We start from the raw sequence: 9907 nt of genomic DNA on the forward strand, positions 1-9907 counted from the left end.
ACTCTGTCTCAAAAAAAAAAAAAAAAAAAAAAAATTCACCTCATGGGATAACTCCCCTCCGCTACTAGTTTGTACATGCATAGTCACTGAAGCCATCAGTAGCAAAGGTCCAGGTGTGGCATAGGCCTGAAGCAAGAATCTGTCATTACTACAGTAATGTCTGGAGTAAGAAATAGGTGAATCAAGAACATTTGAAATGATTCAAAAGAAATGTCTGGTATACCAGTTTTGGCCAAGCCAGAGTCCGGAACAGGGTAGCCTGGGGAAAGGGTTGCTGCATGTTCTACAGAGTTTGAGTCAGCCTTATCCCTTCCTTTTTTGAGGGCCTTTCCACTCTCCAGTGGGCCCAGGGCCGAGCTTCATCCATCTTAGTCTACTCGGTCCTGCTGTGGGAGCAGCTGAGCTCCTACAGATACTGGTTTCCCTGGGGTCTGAATTAAGCTAGGGTGTGAGAGCTCAATAGAACTTACAGACCATCTAGTCCAGCCTGTGAGACTGCAGAGAAGGAAACTGAGGCAGGAGTGGGCGTGTCATGCACTGAGGTCTCAGTCAGTGGTTGAGCTGGCGTTATAACCTAGGGCACTGCCCGCCACACTGCCATGCCCTTGAGACTACTGGAGCCTCCAGATGCTGAGTGCAACCCCAGCTATTCTGAGCTTAGATACGTGACAAGCTGCAAAACTACCCATTTTGTCTCATTTTCTAGCAGTAGGATGGGTTCAGGCCAGAAATGAGAGAGCATTCACAATAATCCCAGAGGATCCACTCTCCCCTCGCACTGCTGGGCTTCCACTCCCTCTGGGCTCTGTGCCAGACTGAGCCCCTACCCTAGGCAGCTGACTAATGTTTGGAGACTTCTGAGGAGGAAGGCAGCACTGCTGGCCTCATGCCAGTAGCTATACCTGCTGACCCAGCCCTCCTGGACTGAAGGACACGCTTCCTGCTCCTCACTCCAAGAAACCACTTCTTGCCCCTCTGCCTTCTGCGCATGAGACTCAAAAGCCACAAAAGTAAGCAGAGGAACAAAATAGGAGAAGTAGGGAATTTACATCACCCATGCCTAGGAAGAGGGTGTGGAAGTTGGGGCTTTTCCTCTAGTGGACAGGAAGTGGTCCCAAATCAATCTGCTCAGTGGCAGGCTCCCTTCCCCCGGCCTCTGGATCTGGTGGGGAGTGACGGCATGAGAACTGGCACCTACCCAGGGGCATGATGTCACACCTGCGCCAGCATCTGCTCGCTGGGCTCCTTGCCCAGCCTGTCATTGGGCATCACTGCCCAGTAGCCCCTCGCCCTGCCCATCAGGCCTCTGGCCATTATGTTTGCAGGCCTCCAGTCCCAGCTCCCTAGAAACAAGTCCAAGGGGAGTGGGCCCAGAGTACTGGAGAGTCCAGACCAACGAAATATATCCAGGAGATCTCCCAGAGGCTGGGGTGGTTTGTATCTGTTTGGGCTCTGGGTTGGGGAAGATGGGGTGAGGAATCTGAATGTCTGTCCTTCCTGCCCAAAGGGTCACTTGGGCTGGAAAAGCACGCTTGCTCTATGCTTGCTCTAAAGCCTTATACCACCTTGGAGTTGCTGCAGGCACAGGAGGCCTGATCATCTGTGGGCAAAGGAATCCCTGGGCGCCACTCTTCTGAAATAAACTGTCAGGGGCTGCATATCTACACACCACCTACTCACCCCTACTGCTGCCCTGTCACTTGGTAGTCCCTCAGGCTTGATGGGCACAGTTTGGGGGACTTGAATCCATCTTTCTCCAAGGCTGCAGGCTTCTAAACTATGGGGCTAGAAGTCAGGGACCTGGCTTTTCATTCAAGCTCTGCCTCTAGCTTGTTGTGTGACTGTTGGCAAGTCATGAAGAGTGAAAACACACACACTTCTCTGTTTCTTTCCCAGGAATATTGCTGCCTGCCATCCCCACGAGGTGACAAGGAGCAGAGTGATGGAATTTGGGGGAGTAAAGACAGAGAGGAAGTGCATTAGTCTAGGGAATGTCTTTGATATGCAAGCCCTTTGGGGCCTCATGTGGGCAGGAACACCTAGCAGGGGAGCAGCCACAGGGGCCTCCTGGTGCTACTGACCTCTGAGCCCATCTCAGCCCATGCTGGGAATACCCTGGCCTCCTTGGTCCTCCTTGAGAGAAGGACTGGGTTCAGTTCCAACTGCGCTCTTTACCAAGCCACCTCATCTCTCAAAGACTCATCATTAAATGGGGGTGTAGGCCAGGTGCAGTGGCTCACACCTGTAATCCCAACACTTTGGGAGGCCGAGGCGGGCAGATCACTTGGGGTCAGGAGTTCGAGACCAACCTGGCCAACATGGTGAAATGGTGAAACCCCATCTCTACTAAAACTACAAAAATCAGCCAGGTGTGGTGGTGGGCACCTGTAATCCCAGCTACTCAGGAGGCTGAGGCAGGAGAATCGCTTGAAACAGGAAGGCGGAGGTTGCAGTGAGCCGAGATCGTACCACTGCACTCCAGCCTGGGCGACAGAACGAGACTCCATCTCAAAAATAAGTGAATGAATGAATGAATGGGGGTGTGACCACCTACCTCTCAGATCTTTTGTGAGGATTAAATGTGTAAGAGCCCTTTGTAAACACCTTACCAAAGTAGACCATTACACTGTTGGTCCCTTCATTTCAGAAAGAACTGCCTTTTCTGCCTCACCATCCCCTGGTCTTCTCGGCAGCACTCTTCCCTTTCTTCAGGGCTGCAGCAGCTCCCTCTTATCCCTGACTGGAGGGATAGGGAACCCAGTGCTGATTGCTTGGGGGTGGGAGCAAACCTGCAGTTCCCCTAGACGTCCTCGCACCTTCTACCCGACTTGGACCTTTGGGAACTTAAGAGTTCTTTAGGCCCTTTCTCAGAGTCGTCCTGCTGTTTGGAGCAGTACATTTGACGTTTTCCCTTTATTTTCTGAGCACTTACCAGGGGCTTGCTTAGCTGTATGGTAGGGGAATGGGATAACAAAGGTGTCTGGGATTCTATCCTTGACTCTGGGAGGTCATGTCTCGCAGTGTTCTGGAAGACCCCCACCACTTTGGGAGTTTCAGGGAGAGACAAGACAGGATTGGGGGTACCCAGAGCTGCTCCATGTCCAGTAGCCCAGGTGAGGCATGGGTGCCCAGCCCCAGCCCCAGCCCCAGCTCTCAGCCATACCCAGCTGTCACTGACTAGGCTGCTCAGGGGCAGGGCTGGGCAGAGGGTGTGGAGGAGGAGCGCAGCAGTGAGTGTGCAGCCAGCATGGACGTCAGAGCCAGCTCCGGGCCAAGGAATGGGGCAGAAGGATGTGTTTGCCCAGTGCTAATTGAGGGCACAGGGACAGTGTGACTACGGGTTTGGATAGGGGGCTCTCATTACTCAGTGAGATAGACAGGCGAGCCGGAAATCATACGGTCACTCCCAAGTGGCCTGGTAAGTGTGTATTTGCTAGAAATCATCACGCCACCATAACGGAGTGGGGGCTCTGTAAACAGTGATGATTTCTGTCATAGTTTCTGGGTGTGGGTGTCTAAATAGGGCTGCTTGGAGCTGGGTATCTGTGCAGTTAGGGAAAGGGAAGCAGGTGCAGAGTCCTGGGGGGGAAATGGCCACTATATTCATTGCCAACTTGATCTAAGGTTGTGAATGGAGGAAATCTCGGTTTAGCTGATTGATTGTGCTAAGAGGTGGCCAAGACTCTTTCTTGTGGGGACTCTTATCAGCTCAACCAGTCATCTTCCTGCTTATGACCATTTGAGCACTCTTCTTTCATTTTTTTTTTTTCTTTTTGAGATAGGGTCTTGCTCTGTCTCCCAGGCAGCAGTGTGATGGCGTGATCACTGCAGCCTTGACCTCCTGGGGTCAAGCGATCCTCCCACCTCAGCCTCCTGAGTAGCTGGGACTACAGGCACGTGCCACCATGCCCAGATAATTATTTAAAAAAAAATAATTGTAGAAGTTGGGTCTTGCTATATTGTCCAGGCTGAACTCAAACTCCTGGGCTCAAGCAATCCTCCTGCCTCAGCCTCCCAGAGTGCCGGAATTACAGGTGTGAGCCACAATTCCAGACCAGCACTCTTGTTTTAGAAAAAGAGTTATTCTGGCCAGGCACAGTGGCTCATGCCTGTAATCTCAGCCCTTTGAGAAGCCAAGGCGAGCAGATCACCTGAGGTCAGGGGTTCAAGATCAGCCTGGCCAACATGGCGAAACCCCATCTCTACTAAAAATACAAAAAATAGGCAGGCATGGTGGTGGGTGCCTGTAGTCCTAGCCACTTGAGAGGCTGAAGCAGGGGAATTGTTTGAATCCGGGAGGCGGAGGTTGCAGTGAGCCAAGATCATGCCACTGCACTCCAGCCTGGACAACAGAGCGAGACTCAGTCTAAAAAAAAAAAAAAAAAAAAGTTATTTTTGCTGTTCTCCACAAATAGAGATCTCTTAGACCAAGGTGAAAGCTGTTGGCAGGGTCTTGCATTGGGCTCGGGGGAGAAAACAGGGTTTCCTACCATTCTGCACATGATTTATTCATTGTGCTGTGTCCTAGAAGTGTCTAGGAATCCAGCCACCTGGTTCTTGCATTGGCCCTGCACTTACTGGTTATGTGGGATCCTGGACTTCGTTTCCATACCTCTAAAATAAGCGGTTTGCATTAAATTATCTTAAAGCCCCTTTTGATTCTGACGGTCTGTGGTTCTCAGCCCTGTGGCCTTAAATTCTCCTTCCTCTCTCTTTATTTACTGACTCTGACTTCCCTTTACTGCTCAATGCAAAGTTCCTGGGCCTGCTCATCCCAGTTCTGACAGGATACACATGAGGTGTCACCATCCTTGGGGAGATGAGGGCTTTGAGGCAGCAGGAAGGGACTAGTCATTTGTTTCCAGAATGAAGCCCTGGGGATGAGAGTACCAGAGTCTCAGTGGAGGTCAGCAGATGTCCCTCCTTCCTTGGAATGGCAGCCCATCCCAGGAGATGTCCTGACAACACCTGTGTACCCTGCATAGGGTCCCTGATGGGCCTGGGTGACATTATCTCACAGCAGCTGGTGGAGAGGCGGGGTCTGCAGGAACACCAGAGAGGCCGGACTCTGACTATGATGTCCCTGGGCTGTGGCTTTGTGGTAAGTTCTCCCCTCCGCAGGGCTTCAGTGGACTCAACAGTAGTCTTAGTTCTTTGTCATCCTTTGGCTTCCCTTGGACTGTCACACCTAAGCCAACCTGCCGCCCTCTTTTCTTAGTGTCCACTTCCCCTAAGGGTTTCTGATACTTGGGGCGGGGAGCTTAGTGAGGTAGAGGCCTAGTGCTCCCTCACTGCAGCCTGCTGCTAGCTGGGGTTTACTTCCAGGGCCCTGTGGTAGGAGGCTGGTACAAGGTTTTGGATCGGTTCATCCCTGGCACCACCAAGGTGGATGCACTGAAGAAGATGATGTTGGATCAGGTGAGCAGGAGAACGGAGTGGGGAGGGTGAGCTGTGTTGGGGGTAGGTGGGGATTTCAGCACTCATAGGACTTTAATTTCTCTTCCCTAGGGGGGCTTTGCCCCGTGTTTTCTAGGCTGCTTTCTCCCACTGGTAGGGGCACTCAATGGACTGTCAGCCAAGGACAACTGGGCCAAACTACAGCGGGTGAGCTGGGCAGGTGTGGAGAATGTCTCTGGCTAGCAGACTGACAGCCCAGGGGAAGGAGACAGGTTTTACAGGGATAAAAAAGTAGGTAAGTGCAGGTTGAGTCCCAGGCCATGAAGGAGAGGAGCTGAGGGTTATGGTGCAGGAATGTGCTCTTTGAACCCAAGTCTGTCATTCACACTGGGAAGTGGGAGCTGCTTGGAGGTGCAAGTGTTAATTTGTTCCTTCTCTGTCTCCCCAGGATTATCCTGATGCCCTTATCACCAACTACTATGTAAGAGCTGACACCTCAACTGCTTGTTCTTCTGCTTCCTTAAGTCTAGAACTGTCCTGGGATTGGGGGTCCTCCTGACATGGGAAGCCCTTCCGTTGGGATTACTCTTTCATTCCCAGGATGGGCACCATAAATAGGGAAGCCATCACCCAATTGTTCACCTTTCTCTTATGTGCAGAAGTTGGGGTAGGGCCAGGCAAGACAGTGAGTCTGGGGTCAGGTGGTGGGGCAGCCATCCAACCTTTACCTTCTCTCTTGCAGCTATGGCCTGCTGTGCAGTTAGCCAACTTCTACCTGGTCCCCCTTCATTACAGGTATGTCGCACCCCTACCCCACCCATCAAGGAATACCCACGTTACCAACAGTTGGAGACAAAATGATTCTCATTTCAACCTTGAGCTACCTTAGACCCCCAACTGGAACACTGAGCCCTGATCAGAGTTTCTCAGATTCCCAAGCGTGTTATTCAGATGTCTAGCCATTTCCAGAAACCGTCCAGAGTGTCTGCCCACTGACCTTCTTCATCTCCCTAGGGAGGATCCTGCTTCTACCACCCTTGTCGCCATCCCACCTGGGGCTCCGCCTTTGATGGCGTATCTGGAGGGACAGTGGCTGGGGTGCTGCAGCCTAGGTTAGACAGAGAGGTAGACCAGAAAGCCAAGTAGAAGCCTGGCCAGACACTCATGATAAAGACAGTTGCTGAACTGCACCCAAAAAAATAATGGAACTGAAGATGTGTGGTTCAAATGCTTGGAGGTGAGGGATTGTGGGAACAGGGGAAAATAAGGGGGAACATGGCCAAAATGTACATGAATAACATAGCTAAAATGAATACAGACTGGCTGGGCATGGTGGCTCACACCTGTAATTCTAGGACTTTGGGAGGCTGAGGCGAGAGGTTTGCTAGGGTCTAGGAGTTTGACACCAGCCTAGGCAATATAGTGAGACCTCATCTCTACAGAAAATACAAAAAATTAGCCAGGCACATGGTAACATATGCCTGTAGTCCCAGCTACTTGGGAGGCTGAGGTGGGAGGATCACTTGAGCCCGAGAGATGGAGGTTGCTGTGAGCCAAGATTGTGCCACTGCATTTCAGAGCCTGGTGACAGAGTGAGACCCTGTCTCAAAAAAAAAAAGGCTGGGTGCAGTGGCTCACGCCTGTAATCCCAACACTTTGGGAGGCTGGGGCGGGCGGATCACAAGGTCAGGAATTCGAGACCAGCCTGACCAATATGGTGAAACCCTGTCTCTACTAAAAATACAAAGATTAGCTGGGCGTGGTAGCAGGTGCCTGTAGTGCCAGCTACTCGGGAGGCTGAGGCAGGAGAATTGCTTGAACCCGCGAGGCAGAGGTTGCAGTGAGCCAAGATCGCACCACCACACTCCAGCCTGGGCAACAGAGTGAGACTCCATTTCAAAAAAAAAAAAACAGAAAACAAAAAAGGAATACAGACTTATGAACCAAATCTTAAACATTAGGGTCCTTTGCAACACTCTTTGAAACCAGAGCAAGGTTAATTTAAAACAAAAAGATGCTACTTTGTATGGTAGTCCGTACATTTTGGAAGATGAAATCTCAGCTGGTACAGGACAGATAGGGGCCCTTTCTGTGATTAACAGAGCTACATGTGGCAAGAGAGCCGCTAAATATTTAGCCTTTGAGGCTCTCAGCCAGGAAACAGAGCTCTGGGATGGCACTAGAATTTGAGCCAGTTGTCCTTTAGTCCAAGCCACACAGGCCCTTCACAGGGCACTGAAGGGGCTGGGTGCGGTGGCTCACACCTGTAATCCCAGCACTTTGGGAGGCCGAGGTGGGTAGATCACTTGAGGTCAGGAGTTTGAGACCAGCCTGGCCAGCATGGTGAAACCCTGTCTCTACTAAAAATACAAAAATTAGCCAGGTGTGGTGGAGCACACCTGTAGTTCCAGCTACTTGGGAGGCTGAGGTAGGAGAATTGATTGAACCCGGGAGGCAGTGAGCCAAGATCGCACTACTGCACTCCAGCCTGGGCGACAGAGGAGACTCCATCTCAAAAAAAAAAAAAAAGGCGCTGAAGGAAAGAGACCTAAACCTGCCAATCTTCTGACATGATCCCTCCTTTTCCATTTCACACTCTCATCTCCAGCCCTTGCTCACTGCTTAGCTTTCCTCCTCTTCACCGTGTTATTCTTGTTCCTTAGGTTGGCCGTTGTCCAATGTGTTGCTGTTATCTGGAACTCCTACCTGTCCTGGAAGGCACATCGGCTCTAAGCCGGCCTCACTCCATCGTTTCCACCTTGCAGTGATGCAGCTTGGCCCTGGAACGGTCAGACAACTTCCTAAAGTGGGCACACTAGTTTCCACAGGGTTGGGTTGCCAGTCAGAACTTAAGAGGACTAGCACCCTGCAATGCTCCCTTCACTCTAAAATGTGCGCTGACTGCTTTAGAGCCCTTGATAATAGTCTTATTCCCACCACATACTAGGCACTCCATAAATATCTGTTGAACTTTCATGACCTTATCAACTTTACACACATATCCCAGCAAATGCCACTCATCCCCACTCTTCATAGACACATTTGTTACTCTAACCCTGCCTAGCCTTGTAGCTCCAGCTCTTCAGAGACCCCCGGAACCCTTTATATGATGCCTCAGTAAATATGTTATTAAATGTGTAATCCGGAATCTTCAGTGGTAATGGGGAGTCATTTCTAGAGCTGGAAAGAAGCCAAGAGACCACCAAGCCCAATCTTTTTTTTTTTTTTTTTTTTTTTTGAGATGGAGTCTCGCTCTGTCTCCCAGGCTGGAGTGCAATGGCGCGATCTCGGCTTACTGCAGCTTCCGCCTCCTGGGTTCAGGTGATTCTTCTGAGGAGCTGGGACTATAGGTGCGCACCGCCATGCCCAGCTAATTTTTGTATTTTTAGTAGAGATGGGGTTTTGCCATATTGGCCAGGCTGATCTCAAACTACTGACCTCGTGATCTACCTGCCTCGGTCTGCCAAAGTGTTGGGATTACAGACGTGAGCCACCACGCCTGGCCAAGCCCAGTCTTCTACAACTGAGAACCCTGAGGTTGGTAGAAGGGAGGTGACCTGCCCACACCAGGAGTTAGCAGAAACTTGAACCCATATTTGTTTACTACTCATGGGCAGAGTAATACTGCTGCTATGATTCCCAGGAGAGAAACGGAACTTTGCTAAACTACCACTTTGGACAAACTCAAAAGCAGATGGGCCATATTTGTGGTCTGAACGCACTTGGAGGCCAGAGACCCTCTGTTACATGGTGCCTGTGTCAGACAGCCCTAGAATTTGGATCCTGGGGCTGGAAAAAGATGAGAATGCTGGGAGACTTTGGTTGTGGAAGACTGCCTCTCAATGGGACCCACTGTGTTGGCTGAGTGCCAGCGGTGGACTCCTGATACCTGCATTTGCAGAACTGATAGCTGCCACGAGGCAGTGGTTTGCAGCAGTACAGCGTTCTCACATCATCTCTAGCCACTTCTAGAGGCGCAGGACGGGGTCAGCACCATGGACAGCCCCCACGGTCCCGCCTCCCTTTCGTGTGTCAGAACACGCGACCCGGACTAGTCTGGTCTGGTGACGGCCCTAGTCACTGCTGGCGTTCTAAGCAGGGCGAGGGACTCCCGTGGGTCCCAGAGCAGTCCTTTCGCCCCAGCCAGCTTCTCGCTCTCCTGCGTCCAGTGCTGCTTCCAGCGCTAGCCCCAGGGAGACGAAGGCTCATGTCGGGAGGTGCGCCCCTCCGGGGCCCGCCAGCCGCCAGACTCGAAGCTGTGGCTGTCATTGCTTCTACAATCAGTGCATGTTCTTCGCTGACGTCAGTCGGAGCTGTCCTGTCGCTATATAAGGCTGGCGGCAGTCCCGGGACAGAACCTGTGTTCCCCAAGGCGCCTTCGGCCCGCCCCGAGGGACAGAGACTGGAGCTCAATCTTGGACCGTACAAACATTCGCTGACAACCTGTGAGTGGCTCAGAGCGTCCACCCAGCCTCCCCCAGCACCAGGACTCCGCTCAGCTCAGCCACCG

The 9907-nt window shown here is 51.7% G+C and overlaps 1 protein-coding gene across 5 annotated transcripts in view; it reads left to right on the forward strand.

Moving 5' to 3' along the window:
- The window catches only part of MPV17 (MpV17 mitochondrial inner membrane protein), a 14414-nt gene extending 5869 nt beyond the window's left edge, over positions 1-8545 (forward strand). For 2 of the 5 annotated variants that reach the window (XM_011972628.1, XM_011972627.1), the window contains exons 3-8: positions 4986-5101; positions 5326-5418; positions 5509-5604; positions 5846-5878; positions 6140-6192; positions 8061-8545. In XM_011972628.1, the coding sequence (XP_011828018.1) occupies positions 4986-5101; positions 5326-5418; positions 5509-5604; positions 5846-5878; positions 6140-6192; positions 8061-8130 (461 nt within the window). In that variant the 3' untranslated portion in view covers positions 8131-8545. Of the gene's footprint in view, positions 1-4940; positions 5102-5325; positions 5419-5508; positions 5605-5845; positions 5879-6139; positions 6193-6411; positions 6999-8060 lie in introns of those variants that run through there. The other 3 variants (XM_011972625.1, XM_011972626.1, XM_011972629.1) reach the window with 3 other exon arrangements.
- Positions 8546-9907: the final 1362 nt, after the last annotated feature.

The sequence above is a fragment of the Mandrillus leucophaeus genome, unplaced genomic scaffold (genome assembly GCF_000951045.1).
Source record: "Mandrillus leucophaeus isolate KB7577 unplaced genomic scaffold, Mleu.le_1.0 Scaffold13, whole genome shotgun sequence".
NCBI lineage: Eukaryota > Metazoa > Chordata > Mammalia > Primates > Cercopithecidae > Mandrillus > Mandrillus leucophaeus.